Source organism: Pongo abelii, chromosome 20 (genome assembly GCF_028885655.2).
Source record: "Pongo abelii isolate AG06213 chromosome 20, NHGRI_mPonAbe1-v2.0_pri, whole genome shotgun sequence".
Classification (NCBI taxonomy): Eukaryota; Metazoa; Chordata; class Mammalia; order Primates; family Hominidae; genus Pongo; species Pongo abelii.
The window spans coordinates 59,388,874-59,408,944 of NC_072005.2; the positions used below are offsets into that span (position 1 = coordinate 59,388,874).

At 48.2% G+C, this 20,071-nt stretch overlaps 1 protein-coding gene across 4 annotated transcripts in view; it reads right to left on the reverse strand.

Annotated features, from left to right (window-relative positions):
- ZNF160 (zinc finger protein 160) overlaps positions 1-19,456 on the reverse strand; it is a 37,019-nt gene extending 17,563 nt beyond the window's left edge. Inside the window, exons 1-4 of one of the 4 annotated variants that reach the window (XM_063720253.1) lie at positions 19,285-19,370; positions 2,122-2,177; positions 1,758-1,969; positions 1,011-1,066 (exon numbers count right to left, since the gene is read on the reverse strand). Coding sequence is in view for 3 of the 4 variants with exons in the window: in XM_063720252.1 (XP_063576322.1) it covers positions 2,122-2,177; positions 7,313-7,395; positions 19,285-19,397 (252 nt within the window). In the remaining variant the exon portion in view is untranslated. Of the gene's footprint in view, positions 1-1,010; positions 1,067-1,757; positions 1,970-2,121; positions 2,182-7,312; positions 7,396-19,284 lie in introns of all 4 variants that reach the window. The other 3 variants (XM_063720252.1, XM_063720254.1, XM_054541124.2) reach the window with 3 other exon arrangements.
- Between the last annotated feature and the right edge of the window lie 615 nt (positions 19,457-20,071).

Consider the following 20,071-nt stretch of genomic DNA (forward strand, 5'->3'; position numbering starts at 1 on the left):
TTTCAGCCACTTTTACAACCTAGTTCTGCCCACAAAGGCACCAGTGGCTGTCAGCTCAACCCCCCGGTACATAAGGCACAGAAGCAAGTAAGGGGGACCCCCACCTGCTTGCTTCCTCTCCTTAGTGCCATTAATGCCAAGCCTGCCTTTTAAAAGCGCCTGCTTTCTGCTCCAAAAGCAACATAGTACCTTAAGGCAGGAAGCCTGTACTTCTTCCCCAAAGCTAGCTTTGGAATAAAAAGTCACTGTCTTTCTACCAGACCTTGCTCTTGTTAACTGGACTCTGCAAGCAGCGAGCAACTGAACCTGCATGTCAGTGACAGAGCCTCTGTGCTCCAGCCTCGCTCCAGCAACAGAGTGAGACCCTGTCTCAAAAAACGTAGTAAAAGTTAAAAAGAAAATAAACCACAGAATACAACATAGCTCCTGAATTCCAGGAACAGAAAATGGAGCAAAGTATAAAAATTCATTTCCTATATACGCATCCACAAAGTAATGCAACCCACTCAGACTCACAAGGAATAAGAAAATGAAAATAAAATGGGTTGCATTATCCCCAGATTTTCATAATATCAAATGAACACAGTGGCAAGTTTGCTTAATGAGGGGGAAATCTGACGTGGCATTGGTGGGAGAGGGCACCTCTGCACCTGGGGTAGGGATAGAACCTTGCCAGATCTAGCAACACAGGAAATGCACCATCCTAGAAGAGATCACTCTTCCAATCACCCAGCCTGGAGGAACCCTCCACGATCTGTAGTGAAGTCGACATGGTCACAGGCAGCCAGGGCAGCACCTTTTTTTTTTTTTTTTTTTTTTGAGACAAGGTCTTGTTCCATCACTCAGGCTGAAGTGCAGTGGCACTATCATGGCTCGCTGCAGCCTCAATCTCTGGGGCTCAAATGATCCTCCCACCTTGGCCTCCACAAGTGCTGGGATTACAGGTGTGAGCCACCGTGCAGCACCCTGTGTGGCATTCTTTATAAAAGTAAGAAAGTTAAAAGATCCACCTGTCTTCATTCCCAGAATGCTCCAACAAGGATGTAGAAAAGTGAGCTCCTGTTTCCTAACACGAAAACATGTCAATGTTCAAAACTTGCAGGTTAACATATCACAACCAAACATTCACTGAGGAATTTGTTTAAATCTCATAATGATGTCAAAATACATTTCTACAGGACTTGCACTGACCCTTCTCACAGAATTGAGAACAGTGGCTCCCCACTAAGATATGAGGGAGGGTGGAAGGCTGGACAGGAAAAGGGATGCTTTACCTCTTGGTGCATAAATGTATCGTTTCACTATAAAACAAATATATACATGATGCCATGTTTAAAATAAAAGAAACAAAATGTTGACTCATAACTGGTAAAACAAAAATACAGTTCCATTCTCTCTAATGGCAAGGTTGTTCTGCTCATATGCCATTCTCACCTACAATACCCGAGGGACAAAGGTTCTTGTAAGAACATCACAGTCTCCATGGGATAGTTTCTGACACTAGTTTAATGAATCTTGTGTTGTTACACATTTACATTGATGTCATACATTAAAATGGATGATGGAATGAAAGGATCATCTATCTCCAATGTCAGTGTCTCAACTTTCCATTCCGTTCCCAGTCTTTATGAGTTTGGAGTTGGAAACCCAATGACTGACTTGTTCGGCTTCAAATGAAGTTACCAATGAGGCAGGAAAGCTTTCCCCTTAGTGTTCTTATTCTATGCCAGTGAGCAGGTACGTGTGCACAGTAATACCTGACTTCATGGGCAGCTTCTCTTATCACGGTTTACACAGAGCTGACAGTGCATCCAGATGTGGCCCCTGAACAATCCCTGCTGCCCAACAGCACTGACACCACGGGACCCTCACCCCGTCTCCATCCATGTCTGGGTGTGAGCCCTTCCCAGGACCATGCCCAGTGCAGCCTCTTCCCAAGCTCATGTCACTGGGTCGCGGGAGATGGAATCTAAACGAGATAAGAGGGACTGAGGGAAGGCACGGGTGAGTGCCAGCAAACATGTCAGGCAGGATGCTTCAGACTCAGAGAAGACTCGCAGTGCCAATGCCAGGCATTTCAGGAAGAAATAAAAGAACAATCCACCAGGAATATCACTTTACCTGAGTAAGGGCCATCCCTGACTCCTTTTCTTTCCTCTTCCTCTTCTTCCAGACTTCTTCCTTGGGTAACATAAAAGAGTCTTTAGAAATCAATACTGAATATCCAAAATATGCTGCTTAGGGCTGACAATCTATACATCCCCTTCATGTGCCACAATCACATGCACAGAAGATCTCACCCTGTGGAAAGATGGTCCTCTGCGCCCTACTGCACCAGGGGGAATACGGGGATGAGAAACTCCTACAGGAAGAAAGTTTCTGACCCCTTACTTCAGAACCCGCTCTCCTCCTGGAGAAGCCCACACACACACTGCAGCAGTGGGGAGCTGGGCTGGACTGAGCTCCCCTTTAGGACACAGACCCAGCCCTGACCAAACTCCATGCAGAACACAGCCCCCTCACCTCTCTGTGGATCCCAGGCTGAGCTCAGCCTTCAGAAACAAAAGACAGGGATTGGTACTATGCTGGCTACAGAATAGAGTCAACTTTAAATATTACTCAGCTGGGCTCTAAAACACTGAAATGAAAATACGTCAAGTGGGCACGAGATGTTTCTGCAAAACGCCTGGGCACTCTAATATGAAGCCAGGGTTGAGCTCCACTGAGGGGGCGAGCCCAGCACAGCCCCACCTTCTGGCTTTGCTCTCCTGTTGGGGACTTGTTCTCACCAGCATCCAGACTGGATATTGAAGGAGCAAAAAGAATCACACAGAACAGGCAACATGGACCAGAGGTGGGGGTGAAGGTGGGGCTGCAATGTCAAATAGGAGGCTGTAGGACATCACAAAGGTTTCCACGGAGGAAGTGATGTCAGAACAAAGACCTCAGGAAGAAAGGCTGCTTGTCACTTGCAGCTGAGAGGCCAGAGAGTTCTAGGCAGAGGGCCAGCCCACATGGAAGCCTTGAGGCAGGAGCAACCTTGGCTCCAGGAAAAGGAAAGGGGCCTGTGTGGCTGGAGCAGAGGGGGCTGGGAGGACACAGGAAGGAGATGACGTCCGAGAGGTCCTGAGGGGGCAGATCACGCACGGAGAGGTCTTCAAACATTCTTTCTCCCATACGTCAAAAGAATTTATGAAACCACGTATTTCCTCACCTGTTTTAAGTAAATGCTTAATTTTTTCTTCATTTTACAAAGTAACACACTTACAACGTAGTATCTTACATATTTTAAACACGACAAGAAGTTCAGCTGAGCCCCAGGAAGTACAGGGTTGCCCTCAGCTGAGATGTGCAAGACTGCAGGGGTGAACATGTTTGGAGGAGTTTGGGAAGTCACTTTTATTTAATTAATTAATTTATTTATTTATTTTTGAGACAGAGTTTCACTCTTGTTGCCCAGGCTGAAGTGCAGTAGCGTGATCTCGGCTCACTGCAGCCTCCACCTCCTGGGTTCAAGCGATTCTCCTGCCTCAGCCTCCTGAGTAGCTGGGATTACAGGCGCCGGCCACCACGCCCGGTTAATTTTTTGTATTTTTAGTAGAGATAGGGTTTCTCCATGTTGGCCAGGCTGGTCTCAAACTCCTGGCCTCAGGTGATCCACCTGCCTCGGCCTCCCAAAGTGCTGGGATTACAGGCGTGAGCCACTATGCCCGGCCAGGAAGTCACTTTTAGACATATGAAGATGGAGATGCCTGTTGGGACATCCCTGTAGAGTGTTTTGGAGACAACTAGACACAGGATTCTAGACCTCAGAGGAGGGTCTGCAGGGGACATGGGGCTGTGTATTAATAGGTGGGGCATAAAGCCATGAGATGAGACAGTAAGGAAAGGCAGTGGGTGTGGACGGAGACAAGAAGAGGTGTAAGGACTGAGCCATGAGCACTTGCACATTCAGAGAACAGAAAGTTCTGGAGACACCAGAAGAGGAAAGCAGAAAGTGATCAGAGTGGCAAGAAGATTGAATAGATTTGTAAAGGTTAACGGGGTGTCATAAAAGCCAAGACAACAGAAGAGGAAGTGATCAGCTGTGCTACATGCTACCGATAGGAAGAAAAAGATGAGGACAGGACATGAATTACGGCATTTAGGAATGGGGAGGTCACTGATGACTGAAAAAGGAAGAATCAGTGGAATGCTGGATGTGAAAGCCAGATTCAAGCAACAATTCAAAGGTTCAAGCAAGAATTGAAGACAAAGTAAAACTAGGTTTTAGAATATTATGCTCTTAAATAGAGCATAAACAGGTACTTATTACAGACGGAAATGTAGTTGAAAGTATTTTTTTGTCTTAAAGATGGAAGAGTAGAAGAAAAAAAGGCTTTATTATGCGTTGGAGATCTGTTCAGAGAGGAAAAAAATCGTTCATACTACTCTGACACTCAACACAGAATATTTTACCTCTAGTCACCAAAATGTGTGTCATTTTCCCCACAATGACAGGTTCTCCAGCAGACTCCCAGGTAGGGAGTCCTGCCGTTTTACTCAATTCTGACACTGTCTACAAAACAGAATCAGACACCACAGCTCGAGGGCTCAGTCGCACAAGACTGCCCTTGCTTCATATGCTGTACGCTCTGACTGACCTGGTCAATGTGCTTCCCTAACACTTTCCTTGGGTTTGAGTAACTAGTTAGCACAGCTTTTCCATCTGGCTGTTCATCTGTGTCCTCTGCAACATACTTTATAACAAATGAGTAAACTAAGTGTTGTCCTGAGTTCGGTGAATGACCGTGGCAAATTACTATAACCTGACGAGGGGGTCAAGTGAATCCCCAATTTACAGTTGGTCGCCCAGAAGTTCAGGTCTCAACCTGCGACTTGTGACCAGCATTTGAAGTGGGGGGCAGCCCTGTGGAACTGACCAACCAGTAAACAGCATCTGATCCTAATTCTAGCTGGACCGTGTCAGAATTGAGTTGAACTATAAGGTCACCCAGTTAGTGTCGGATGGAAAATGCATTGCTGGTGGGAAGAAGTTCCTCCACATTTTGGTGATGAGTTTTCTGTGTTGAGTGTTCACTATCATATTGACTATAATCAGCATCATATAATACTAAATATTATGTAATCAGTATTACATTAACTCATATTCTCGCCCCTACCCAACCCCATCCCAGGGAAAGGGAGGAAGAGGGTGGCCCACAAATGAATGAGTCAAGTCACTGCCCTCTGGCTAAAAAGGTTACAAGTGGAAGCTAACCTCTGATGCCATAATTATAAAATTCATAGCCTTATAGACAAGTTTTGCAATTCTCATCTTTATCTGTGTATTTTAAGCATATTTAAAATCTGTTAGATTATAAAGACAGAAATCAACATGTCACAACTAAATTACCCATATTCAATCAACTCACCACTCACCTGAACCAAGGTCCCCTGCTTCTTCCTTCCTGTGTGTTTCCCTCTCTCATTCTGTACATATCTCATCCTCACCTTCCCTCCCTGGCTCTTTTTTTTCTGTTTCCCCCCAGGTTTCTGCTCCTTATTTTGAGCCCCTCTCCTCTCCTGCTCTTTCTCCCCTTCTTCCCTCCATTCCTTCTCTTCCGCCTGTTCTGCTCCATTCCTCCAACTTCTTCCACCTCTTATTCCTCTTTCTGCCCAATCTTTTCATTGTCCCAATCCCTATCTCCACATATTTCTGCCTCTTTCTTCCCTCATCTTTGCTCCCTCTCTGTTCCCCCTATTAAATCCCCTCTTCCCTGTTACACCCCTTGTCCCCACTCTCTGGCACCCCTAGATCCCAAGCCTCCCCATACTGTGGTTCTCCCTCTGCTCTCCTTGTCACCAGCTGTCCCGTCTCGCTGTCCCAGCACCATATTGTTGTCTGCCCTGGCTCCAAATCATTCCTCCTCTCCCCCACTCTCTGTCTGAGGACCCTCCCCCTTTCTGCCCCTCTCCCTATCTTGCTGTCCTTCATCTCTCTCTGGAGACCCAGCTTTTCTCTACATTTCTCCAGGTGCTCCCTGCCCCACACTTTCTCAGCTTTGTCTTTCACTCTCAGTGTCTGTCTGCAAATTCCCCACCCATCCTCTGCGTTGCCATCTGTTCATGGTTCTCACTCGTCCTTTTCACTCCTTCTGTTTTTCTGTTTCCTCTCTCTTTCTCCTGATCCCCTTTGGCCACATATTTACAGGGAAGGGGATGGAATAAGATGCCCACCTACTGAAAGCACATTTTCTAGTGGAGTGGAATCAGGGACAAAAGAACATTGGAGGTAAACAGACAGGCCCAAGTCACCTCCTTCAACGCTGGGTCAGAGAAAGCCATGCTTATGAGGGGGAGGCCGGCAGGATAGAGGGCAAGGCTCAATGAGAGCAAGATGGGTGGGTGTCTCAGGGGAGGGGTGGGATCTGTGGAATCCCAGGACCAGGGCGAGGACTCTCTTGCACCGGAGCTGCGGTGCTGCTGTGCAGACGCAATGAAGGGCGAGGCTCAGGGGACCCAAAGGGTGAATGCACCTCGCGGGTGAGGACCTTACAAGGCACAGGATGGGAAGTGAGTAAAGGGTTTCAAGCAGGAAATGGCGTGAAAACTGTCTACATGGCCTGAAGGCAGAAATATTGCAAGCAGGACCTGTCTGTGTGGTTCAATGGGAAGTGACCCCTGACCTCTCATGGACACCTCTGAATTTACTTGGGAATGAGAGAGCCATGAGGGGATATTAAGGTCTATAGGACCCAGAGTGATGGCTCATGCCTGTAATCCCAGCACTTCGTGGGCTGTAATCCCAGCCGAAGCGGGAGGATCACTTGAGCCCAGGAATTTGAGACTAGCTCAGGCAACACAGTGAGACCTCCTGTCTACTAAATATATATAAAAAAAATTATTTAAACGTGGTGGTACACACTGGTGGTCCCAGCTACTCAGGAGGCTGAGGTGGGAGGATCGCTTGAGCCCAGGAGGTCCAGGCTGCAGTGAACTACAATCACGCATATATACATGTATGTCTCTGAGGACGCCTGCAAATTGGGTATGGATGTGCAGGAGCCTGGGAAGCTCAAGTTTAACCTAAACAGAGGGAAACTCGCGTGTGAGGCCTTCACTGCAGGTGATCAGCTTCCAGCAGCTGCTAGAAGAGCTGGGTCCCCTGTAGGTGGGGCCCAGGGCAGGTGCCTGGTGCAGAGGGGCCAGGAGTTCGGAGGTGCCTGAGGGATGAAGTGGGCAGGGGGCTTGGGGAAAGGGGGCGGCGCCCGCGCTTCCCTCCTTCTCGCTCCCAGGAGTCTGTTTCCAGAGCTTTGGAGGAGAGACCTACCAGCGAGGCTGAAGCCACTCAGTGGGCTGGGAGCTGGGATCTCTCTAGGTTGTCGGGGGGCAGTGTTCGGATCCAGAACGTTTCTGCAATTAAAATTAAGCATTTAAAGAAATGCTGTAACTGAATGAGATGCAAACTAGAATGTGAAATGCAAAACTTGAGCTTAGCAGGGAGTGTACAATTCCATGCTGATCAGCAGAACCTCCTTTCCATTTCTATTCCCTGCGCACCCAGGAAGGACAGTGTCAACTTCGGTTCCAGAGCAGGGATAAGGCCTATGTATTAGTTAGGTCAATAACTTGCTTTTTAAAAAGCAGTAACTTTTTACAAATAGAAATAAATTCCATTGTTCTTCCTTTATCCCATTCCACTCTTGAGATGACACAGCCTCAAATACCTTTGAGATAAACTTTGTCATCATAATATGCTTATGTCAATAATTTCTACATATAGTGTAAGTTGAAATTCACTTTACACGCATTCCAAAAGTACTTGAAGAAATAGAAGAGAAACCAAAGAACACAGATTACAATATTTAAATAAAAATTGTTTTCTAAGTACTTATTTTAATCTGTTGTAGAAAAAAAGCCTGTAAAATCGTCTTCAGAAAACATTTACATTTATATTCACCTCAAGGGTAATTAATTTTGCAAGATTTTAAGTGTATTTGATAGGATTTTTTTTTTTTTTTTTTGGAGACAGAGTCTCCCTCTGTCACTCAGGCTGGAGTGCAATGGTGCGATCTTGGCTCATTGCAACCTCTGCCTCCTGGGTTCAAGCAATTCTCCTGTCTCAACCTCCCAAGTAACCGGGATTACAGGTGCACGCCACTATGCCCAGCTAATTTTTTTTGTATTTTTAGTAGAGATGGGGTTTCACCACATTGGCCAGGGTGGTCTCAAACTCCTAACCTCAAGTGATCCACCTGCTTTGGCCTCCCAGAGTGCTGGGATTACAGGCATGAGCTACCATGCTGGCTGGATATTCTCCTTCATATGAACCCTATACAAAGTAAAACTAGATTATCAAATATTAAATGCATCGTATCTACTAGCAATAATTCTTTATGTCAACATCTGTGAATTTACCTCTACTTTGAAGTATGTTTGCCTCTCACATCCCCACATGTGGAAGATTTCATCAACGGAAAAGTGGTGATTAATTGAAAATACAATTGTTTAGACAGGAAAAATAGCATATTTCACAACTACATCTACACAGTTTCAAAAGATATGGTGTCTGGGATAGATTTGGGGACTTTTGCAAGGTAGACAGCTCTGTGTTATGCAATATTGCTAAGTACCTATGTTGCCAAGAAAACAGTTTCAGCATGGACTTCCATAATTCCAAGCAAAGAAATGATTTGATTTTGGATCTTTTCATTAAATTGAGAATAGTAGGGGTGAATCTGATTATAGATGAAAGCCTTGAATCCATTTTGTATATGCAGAGTTTAAATGCTTATAAAATTTTCATTGAAGCAAAATCAACATATTCACAAGAGATTTAAAAAGGATATTTCTGGCCGGGCACGGTGGTTCATGCCTGTAATCCCAGCACTTCACTTTGGGAGGCCGAGGCAGGTGGATCACCTGAGGTCAGGAGTTCAAGACAAGCCTGGCCAACATGGTGAAACCCTGTCTCTACTAAAAATACAAAAATTAGCCAGGCGCGGTGGCAGCGCCTGTTATCCCAGTTACTAGGGAGGCTGAGGCAGAAGAATCACTTGAACCCGGGAGGCGGAGGCTGCAGTGAGCCGAGATCCTGCCACTGCACTCCAGCCTGGGCGACAGAGCAAGACTCCATCTAAAAAAACAAAAACAAAAAAAAAAAAAAGAAGAAAGGATGGAGGGGGGAGACTTAACCTTTGCTATTTGCTAGGATTAGAGGGTCAAAATCAGCTTCTACATTGTCAACACACAACACCAAGTGAAACTCAAAAATAATGAATACACATATATTTGAAAATTGGAATATGACAAACTTTAAACTTGCCCTGGTACCTTGGCCTTTGAGACTTGGCACTGAATCCAGCCTGGGCAACATAGTAAGACCCCATCTATACAAAAAAATTTAGAAATCATCCAGGTGTGGTGACGCATGTCTATAGTCCCAGCTATTCAGGAGGCTGAAGTGAGTTTGAGATTGCAGTGAGCTATGATCACACCACTCCAGCCTGGGCGACAGAGCCTGTCTCAAAAAACAAAAAACAAAAGAAAAAAGCTTTGAAGGGCACTCAGTCTTCACTGTGGGTGTACTGAATGTTCCTGTCACACATAAGAGACATCATTAACTGCTAAAAGAGAATTTCAGCTAATTGAAAAAATTAGATGCACCAAGTTTATTTCAAAGCCATATACATTTAAAATTCCCTTACAATTGTGTAATAGATCAACAATTGAAATATAAGGAAACAAGGCATTAGTGATGCACATGCTCCAATGAGACCCCGATATCATACAAGGTAACACTCCAAACTATCATTTTATCTTCCAAAATGCATCTGAAAGCTTCTTGATCTACAACACAAAATACTCCAAAATACCAAAGGTAACCCAGAAATTTATCTCTGAGATTTTTCCTATAATTCCTCTATTTTAAAAAGTATTCTTTATGTTTAAGGGAATGGTTGGCGACCTAAATTACCAGATACCCTTCCTCCACATACCCTGGTCCAGGGTCCTTGAAACGTCCCTGGACCTAAGCCCAGAGTTCTCTTTCTTCCATCCCGGTGCCTGGCAAGTAGAAATGGAAACGATGTTCTGATAGTTGTCACTATGAAACTGAACACAGCACAAGTAGAAATTTCACCTTTGTTTCATCCTCTAAACAGACAAATCAGGTCCCGGATTAATTAAACGGTTCTAATTGCCAGTTCCAGGATGAAACCACTGCCCCACAGGGACCATCCGCTGATGCCCCTGCACCCCTCCTGATACCCTGAGCTGAGTTGTGATCCTCTTAATGGTAGGATGCCTGTCTCCACCTGCAAACAAAATGAGTTTTTCACTTAAATCGTTTTCAATGTAAGAGTAAAAAAACCTTAGCCTTCAATTAAGTGGCCCAGTACAACTCTGTTCTTTTGCGTTAAATTGTTTGAAATGTTGGATTAACTGAAAATAAGCAGGAAGCATCCCCGCCTAATTTCAATTAGCTGAAATTTTATTTTAGCAGTGCAATGCTGTTGATCCAGTCTTAGTGGAGAGAAAGGCTGGCATAGCAGAAAATGACCTGGGGCCAAGAGGAGTAGAGCCCAGACCTGCTCCTTTCCCGGCCCTGCCCGCTTCCCACAGCCCAGACTGCACTATAGCAGCTTCCACCTTCCCATCCCGCCGCCCTCTTCCACCCCTTTCCCATTGCCCAGACCCCGCCCCAGGGCAGCTTCCACCCTTCTCACCCCGCCCCCTCCCCACTGTCCAGGCCCCACCCCCACAGTAGCTCCACCCTCCCACCCCGCCCTCTTCCACCCCTTTCCCATTGCCCAGACCCCACCCCAGGGCAGCTTCCACCCTTCTCACCCCGCCCCGTCCCCACTGTCCAGGCCCCACCCCCACAGTAGCTCCACCCTCCCACCCCGCCCTCTTCCACCCCTTTCCCATTGCCCAGACCCCACCCCAGGGCAGCTTCCACCCTTCTCACCCCGCCCCGTCCCCACTGTCCAGGCCCCGCCCCCACAGTAGTTCCACCCTTTCCCATTGCCCAGACCCCACCTCATGGTAGCTTCCACTCGCCCAACCCTGGCCCCTTGCCACTGTCCAGGCCCCGCCCCCACGGCGGCGTCTACCCTTCCTACCCCGCCCCTTCCCAATGCCCAGGCTCCGCCCCACAGCAGTTCCACCCTCCCACCCGACCCTCTTGCACCCCTTTCCCATTGCCCAGACCCCACCTCACGGTGGCTCCCACCCTCCCCACTCTGGCCTCTCCCCACTATCCAAGACCCGCCTCTCGCTGGCCACAGCTCCCGCCCAGAATCCGCTTCCAGTTTTCTCACCGGCAGGAGAGCATTCAAGCCTGCCTTTCAGGGCACTCCAGCCCTGTCCAACCACACTCGGAATCCACCATCCCACCAGACGTTAAAATCCCCAGGTGCGCTCATGGGATTGGTAGCGAGTCCCAGCGTTCCCGCGGGAAACTCTGAGACCCGGTGGCTCTGCAGCTTTTCTATGATTTGAACCCTCTCCTGGATTTGGAGACTGGATTGCTGTTTTTAAGACTCCCAGCTGGTGGCTGGTGTGCTTCCCAGCTGTCTGTCCGTTTGTTCTCACGAGAGATGACTCCACAGTGTCTAGTCTTTGTTTTGCATAACGGATGAGGAATACAAAATGTCTTAATCTTATGAATATATAAATTGGCTGTTTATGCACAATGTTCAGTCGTTTATTCACTCATGTCCCGTGGAATCCTAAGCACAATTATAAGAGTCACATTACATGAGATCAGCATCTAACACAGACAAAGCTTCTGTCTCAATAACAGTAAATAATAATAGCAACATTAAATGAAATATTAGTATTGCTAAAATGGGAGTGTAGTAAACATTAAATAAGTAATTAAAAGTAAATGATATATGGCCAGGCGCGGTGACTTATGCTTGTAATCCCGGCACTTTGGGAGGCCGAGGTGGGCAGATCATATGAAGTCAAGAGTTCAAGAACGGCCTGACCAACATGGTGAAACCCCGTCTCTACTAAAAATACAAAAAAATGACCCAGGAGTGGTGGCACATGCCTGTAGTCCCAGCTACTCCAGAGGTTGAGGCAGGAGAATTGCTTGAACTCAGGAGACAGAGGTTGCAGTGAGCTGAGATCGCACCACTGCACTCCAGCCTGGGAGACAGAACGAGACTCTGTCTCAAAATAAATAAATGAATGAATGAATGAATCAATGAAGTATTAGGCCATTTTTATGGTCTTCACTCTGGGAGACTGATGTATGCAGGGGTCTTGTTTGTCCTTGGGGTGGTCTTTATCGTGAGAAGGGAGCTGAGCAGGACCAGCTGAGGGGCAGAGCCAAGGGCCCTTCATGGAGACCACTCTGCTTGCCCACCTGTGGAAGGGCAAGCGCAAGTCCACCCAGAAACACATCTGGCTGACTATGGGGTCGCTGTCTGAGGCTCAGCAGACCCACCTGGCCAATAAAAGACCCTAAACTCTGCAAAAAGAAGAGTTTGTCTCTGTGCCCAGGCCCCTCCATGGAAAAAAGGTCCTGGGGTCTAAGATTTCTCACTTGGCAATGATGTTGGCTTGAGTATTATTCACAGACCCAGATCCTTGGGTCTCGTGTGGGGCAAACTGACCGCAGAACTGCAGGAAGTGAGAGTCTGAACAGAGCAGCAGAAAGGCAGGCAGAAGACTTGTGGGAGGGGAGAAAGGAGAGACACAAACAGACCATCCCCTCCTCTCCCTCAATCACCCGCCTGGGGAAGCATTAGATTCCCGTCTTAGAGAAGCATTAGATTCCCGTCTTAGAGAAGACAATGGGGAAAGGGAGAAGTGTGTGCATAGGATGAGATGTGTGTTGGGTGGACAGAAAGACTCCTTTCCCTAAATGTGACCTCATTAGCTCACCCCATTCTATTGCACAAATTCCTGAGCAGAGGGGCACCCTGTGGGGATGAACACAGCTCTTCCTTCCTCCAGTTCCTGCGTCTCCCTGCCATGACCAGGGCTGTAATCCTCCAACTCCCTTCCCAGGGCCCCGTGGCCCCTCTGCACTGGAGAAAGATCCGTGTTCCACAGCGGGTTTCAAGGACCTTGCCCCTCAGCTCCCCAGCTGCCCCGTGACTCTGTGACTCTGTTATCTTGGATTAAACAGGGAGAGGCCACTGGCCTGGCAGCAAGAATGTGGCAGCTTTATCTTCCCAAGGACAGTGCCAGTGGAAGCCTTTGGGCTGCAGGTCAGTGTGCTGTGTTTCACTCTGATTCTTGGAGAAATCTTTCCCTTACTCTGGGACCCTGATAACCACTCCCTCTTGAGTTGTACCCACAGACGCCCCCACAACAAACCCTCCCTAATGAAAGCCATCTGCGCCTGATTCTTAGGACCCCTGTTGCCCTTCTGGACCCAGACATGCTTACAAACTCCCACACTCCCCATATATTTCATAAAGATCCCACAATCCCCAGATACTTCATAAAGATCGAGAAGCCCTGTTATGAAATCTCACAAGCCCCAGTAACTCATGGAATAATATACACAAACACTCCAGGAACTCACTGACCCAGGGCAACGTATTTCCACTCATAGTGACTCCACCCCACAGGGGAATACCACTAAAACCTACCAATAAAACAGAGATGTCTCTAATGATGCAATTAGACCCCAACATCAGGAAAGGAAACACTCCAAATGATCATTTCATCTTCCAAAACACAACCGAAAGCTTATTGATCTGCAACTGAAAATACCCCGAATGCCAAAGGCAACCCAGAAAATAATCTCTGAGATTCTTCCTATCTTTCCTCTATGGGTTTCAGGATGGTTTTTGCACTTCCCAAAGCCTCCGCAGAAATCACCCCGTGGAGCGGATGCTGTGGAGCACCTCTGGGATCCACACCCTCAGGCCAAGGCACCCATCCTCCTGCTGCTGAAGCTCCCTATGGGCTCAGCTTAGGTCTTGGTTCTAAGTATACTTCAGGATGTTTCTCTCTGCCTGATTCCACTGCCTTCAGTCCTCTTCACTGTGATGATGAGTTTCCGAATTGAATTCCTGCATGCAAATCTCTGTGTCAGCATCTGTTTCCCAAGTAACCTGAGCTGAGACATCAGGGCATTACAAAATGATCCTGCAGCCCCACAACCACCCCAAATCCCACTTCCAGGTGCTACAGCCAGACCTGAGACTTCTTTCCAAGTGTGCCACACACCCCGTGAGCCTACAGCCACCTGTGGGCCAGGTGCATGCAGCATTCATCCAGCTCCTCTAGAGGCTCACCATTGCTTCCACGCCTCACTCAACACCTCTAAGGACTTCTTCACCTGCCCCCCGTTTTTCTACTTCTCTTCCAGCCTGAGGAGCACACTGGATTGAAAGGCCTCTGGACACAAGCGATGCGGCAGGAATGGACACAAACTGCTATCTGCAGGACAGTGGGCCTCAAGTCTAGATTCTAGAAGTTGGCCATGCTGGAAGGAATTGCCAGCAATTCGGGGACACCATGGAGTCTAGTTTAAAGGCAGGTGAAGATTGGCCGGACTGAGCTGACGGAGGATGTCCAAGAAAAAGAGAGGCCCCAGATCTCATGAGGGAGGCTGCCATTGTCCCCTTGTCTCTCTATTCACAGTCCCCTGCAAAATTCCCCCGCTGTTTAGGGAGTGCCTCCTTCGTGGCCCATTTAGCTTCTGAACTTCTCGCCACCCTTCCTGAAGGGAATCCAGGACCCCTGACTGTGAGCACATCACCTGCTGGAAGGCAAAGCCCCTGCCCAGGATGGCCACTGGGCCCTGCTGATGTGCAGAGCGTGGAAGACCTGGGAGCTGGAGTAAGGCGGTGGGGACGCCTCGGCACTGGCTGAAGACACAGGGTCTGCGGGGCTTTTCAGGCCTCAGTGAGGCCTTCTGCTCTTATATAGACTGGAATAAATAGCCACAGGAAGTTTACACCAATTACGGATGAAATTTCCAGAATATGAGACCATCCTCACTATCCGCCCTATCCTTTTGGTCTTCCCTGAGGACTCTTCAGCCTGACCCCAGTCCCAGCATCTGAACCACAACCCCAGAGCAGGTGCTACAGTCGTCCCGTGGCCAAGATGGAGACTGTGTCCTCCAACGGAGGGAGACACAAACCACTCAAAATAATCCATGCAGAAGACTGTCCGATGTGGTGATGGATGCGGAGACAGTGAAACCTGAGTAACGTGATGGAGACTGACAGGCAGAGAGAACTTCAGATGGGGGTGCAAGAGGGTGGGAGACAGCTCTGAGGCTAGACCCGAAGGAGAAGAAAGGGACAGAGCTGTGATGATTTGGGGACATACGGTAAGAGGAGAGACAAAGACTGAGACAGGAAAGGTTTTGATGTTTGGGAAAAGAGAAAAAACAAATGTCACTAGGGCAGAGGGAGTCATGGGATGAGGGCAAGCTCCCAGGAGGAGGCTGGACACTGGCAGGGGCCCTGAACACAGGGCTGTGGAGCCACAGTGAGGAGTTGGGCTTTTGTCCTGGGGAACACAGGAAGCCGGCGGAGGGTTCCCTGCCAGGCACTGACATGACATGCTTTAGATTTAGCCATAACTCTAATGCAGAGAAAGGCCTCCGAAGATGGTCTCTCTGCCTCTGAGTCTAGGACCCGGCTTCCATTCTTGTGGTTTTGGTTTTGTTTTAAATTTTAAAGGACTGAGTCCCATTTAAATTTTTAATTGCAGTGGGCACTCCCCACTTCCTAGAAGAACTGCAAAACACAGATGGACACCCAATTCTGCCAAACATTAAGGGGGTCAGTGTTGCTCAGACTGAGGTATATTGACTGAGTCCCTCATCTTCATGTTGCAGGTGGATTTACTGAGAGCTAGAGAAGGAGACGTCTCACCAAGTCATCGAACTTGAATTAGAAGATGTATGTGACTCTACGATGGCCTCGAAGGGCCAATGGGCAACACTAGACTTTCTCACGCCTCCCCTGGAAAATTCCAGGATGTTCTTTCAAGTACCTGGCAAAAGAAACTTCCCTCTCATGGCTTTACCACATTGATCCCAAACTTAATTCCTCTTTTCCAGAAAAACACAACATACTAATGAAACACAGAACTGTGAGAACATGGCTATTGGTGTTGAAAACAGTGAAAGACTGTCAGCTACAGAGATGAGCTCTCTCCGCAAATTTTTTCATGAACACATAAGCTCTGCTGGAATAAGGTTTTGAGTCAATCCAGCCCATCCTTCCACATCTACAGAAAATAGAACTGACAAAAGGGACTTGAGGGGGACATCTACTTAGTAGTTCACAGGTCACTATTTTAAGAGGTGACATAAGGGAAGAAAACTGACTAGTAACAAATTAGTTGGCCGAGCACAGTGGCTCACGCCTGTAATCCCAGCACTTTGGGAGGCTGAGGTGGGTGGATCACAAAGTCAGGAGATCGAGACCATCCTGGCTACCGTGGTGAAATCCCATCTCTACTAAAAATACAAAAAATTAGCCAGGCGTGGTGGCGGGCACCTGTAGTCCCAGCTACTCAGGAGGCTGAGGCAGGAGAATGGCATGAACCCGGGAGGCGGAGCTTGCAGTGAGCCGAGATTGCACCACTGCACTCCAGCCTGGTCAACAGAGCAAGACTCCGTCTCCAAAAAAAAAAAAAAAAAAACCGAATTAGTTAATAGGTTCTTATGTTAACATTAAAAAAAAAAAGCGTCATTGATATCTTTACCAAATACACATTGATACTATCTAAAATTCCTACTAATGGCCGGCATAGTGGCTCACGCCTGTAATCCCAGCACTTTGGGAGGGATCACTTGAGATCAGGAGTTCGAGACCAGCCTGGCCAATATAATGAAACCCTATCTCTACTAAAAATACGAAAATTAGCCGGGTGTGGTGGCAGGTGCCTGTAATCCCAGCTACTTGGGAGGCTGAGGCAGGAGAATCACTTGAACCTGGGAGGCGGAGGTGGCAGTGAGCCAAGGTCACATGAGTGCACTTCAGCCTGGGCGACAAGAGTACCTCCATCTCAAAAAAAATAAATAAGGGCCGGGCGCAGTGGCTCACGCCTGTAATCCCAGGACTTTGGGAGGCCGAGACAGGTGGATCACTTGAGATCAGGAGGTCGAGACCAGCCTGGCCAACATGGTGAAATCCTGTCTCTACTAAAAATACAAAAAATTAGCCAGGCGTGGTGGCACACACCTGTAATCCCAGCTAGTTGGAAGGCTGAGGCAGGAGAATCACTTGAACCTGGGAGACAGAGGTTGCAGTGAGCTGAGATCACGCCACTGCCCTCCAGCCTGGGTGAAAGAGCAAGACTGTCTCAAAAATAAATAAATAAATATATAAATAAATAAACAAAAATGAATAAAATTATCTACTGACTACCAAAGAGAATTTCCAATATACGATAAAGAGTAGAAAGCATGCAGACCGCAATCTGAACTCAACACAATTAACTTCAAATGGAAACCATTTTGAAAATATATATACATATTATTTAATATGTATATATTATTAAACTATATATGGAATTCTACAAAGGGAAAAAATTGAAAATATATCACATTTAGAAAAGAATGACATGAGCCAAGATAGGATTCCACAAAAGCTTACTTCAGCAATAATTACATATAGAAAAAGAGACTGAATTAGATAAAGCTTCATCTCAACCTTCAGCATGAACTGTGAGATGAAAGGTAAATACAAGGCACCAGGCAGTGACACAGTCAGTCACTCCTTGCCCCTCTTCACTGCCCCACACCCTACCCCATCCTAGGAAACGGGAGAGGGAGACCTACAACTGAATGAGGCAAGTTACTGCCCAATGGCTGAACAGCATGGACAAATGAAAGCTAGCCTCTTATGCCATAATTAAAAATGCACAAGCCTTTTACACAGAGCTTTGTAATTCTCACCCTTATATGTAGAACTTAAACAATTAGATTACAATTTAAATGTAATACATTATAAATAGAGAAATCAAATTGTCATATCCAATCTCAACTCACCTCTCATCTGGCCCCAGGGCGCCTCTCTTTCTTTATAACTATGTGTTCCTCTCCCCCATTTTGTCCCTCTCACTTTCACCTTGTCTCTCCAGCCCTTCTTTTTCCCCTTTTATTTTCCCCCTAGGATTCTGACGATTTTGTGCCTCTTTTTTCTTCTGCTGTTTCTCCCTTCGTTTTTTCCCCTTATATCTGTTCTACTCCATTCTTCCAATTTGTTTCACCTCTTGTGGCGTTTTCTTTCCAATCTTTTCATCGTCCCAATCTCCACCTATTTCTGCCTCTTTCTTACCCCATCTCTGCGCCTCCTCTGCTCTCCCTGTTAAATCCCCTCTTCCCTGTTACACCCGCTTATCCCCACTCTCTGGCACTCCCAGATCCCAGACCTCCCTGTGTTGAGGTTCTCCTTCTGCTCGCCTTGTCACCAGCTGTCCCCTCCTGCTGTCCCAGCACCACGCAGCTCTGTCTGCCCTGGGCCAAATCCTTTCTCCTCTCCCCCACTCCCTGTCTGAGGAGGTTCCTTCTTTGCTGTCCCTCTCCTTAGCTTGTTGTCCTTCATCTCGGGACATCGAGCTTTCCTCTACATTTCGCCAATTGCTTTTCTGCCCCTGCTACTTTTTTGACTGCTGCTTTCACTCTGTCGCTGCAAATCCCTCACCCATCCTCCACTTTGCCATCTGTTTATGGGTCTCCCTCATTTTTCTTTTCTCTTTCTTGGTTTTTCCATCTCCTCTCAGTGGCTCTTTGTCTCTCTTTCTCCTGATTCCCTTGGGCCACGCATTCACTGGAGGGTTTGTAGTAAGATGTCTGCATGTTGGAGGAGTACATTTTCCAGAGGGTGGAGCTGGGCAGGCAAAAACACCGGGTGTCACAGGACAGGCCCCGGGCACCTCCCCAACGAGGGCTCAAGGGAAGCGGTGACTGCGAAAGAGAGGCCTGGGGAGCAGCAGGGCCCGGCACGAGAAGGAGGGAGGTGGGGGACGACGGCGCCTTAGGACAGGGGTGGGATCTGCAGGATTCCAGGACCAGGCAGAGGCGCGGCCTCCCAGGGACTGGGGCGGCGGCGCTGCGCCCCAAGGGCCGACGAACGCGAGGCTGGGAGGCGCCCAGGGCAGGCGGTGAGGACTTTAAGCGATGGGGGCGAGAGGAGGAGTCAGTAAAGGATTTTAAGCAGGAAAATCCTGCTTAAACGTTTAAAAAACCGGGAAAGGCCGTGTTTACTTGGCCCAAGGCAGAAAGACCGGGGGCAGGGACCAGCCTCAGGGCGACTTCAACCCAAAAGGAAGCGTCTCTGGGCCCACACCGCAAGGCCTATTTACCTGAGGTGGAGGGTGCGGTGCGGCGATTTCAAGTCCGTAGCGACCCCCGGGCATCGGGTGTGCGAATGGGGGACGGCGAGGCGCAGGTTGAGTCTACACAGAGGAACACTCATACGCCATGGTGTGATGCTTGCTCTGCACGATCCACTTCCGGGTCTGGGGGCAACTGCGCGGAGGAAAGCGACCGAGCGGCCTGGGCGGGGTCCGAGATGGGCGGAACCGGAAAAGGGCGGGGCGTTGAGAGAGCCGGGCTGAGGCAGGGGCCGCGGGGCAGGGATCCCAGGGAAGGAACGGGGAGGAGCCACCGGGGAGGGGCGGGCAGTGACCAAGTGGAGAGACCCGGGGGCGGGCCGGGGAGGAGCCGCCGGGGAAGGGAGGGGAGGAACCCTGGGAAGGGACCGCGGGGGAGGGAGGCAGAGGGACCGCCAGGAAGGGACCCGGGGGAGAGGCGGGGCTTGACGGGACACGTTAGGGTCTGCGATTTCGTGTGATGCCCACAGCCCAGCGCCCAGAGCCCAGAGCCATCTGTAGTGTCTTGTGGAACGGCGTAGATGTTTCAAACGGTTTCAAGTTAAAAGCACAGTTGTGTAGGTTATTTTGGAAACCAAACTGCTTTCCTCTTAGAATGGAAACGGTTTATGTTGAAACCACTTTTTTGCTAGCGCTTTTACCCAGTAATGTTATTGACGCTGAAGCAGCCCAGGAGTCTGGGAACGTGGGTCGACACGGAGCGGTGATGGCATCCTGGAAAGTTTCTGCGATTAAAATTAAGTAATTTAAAAGCCCA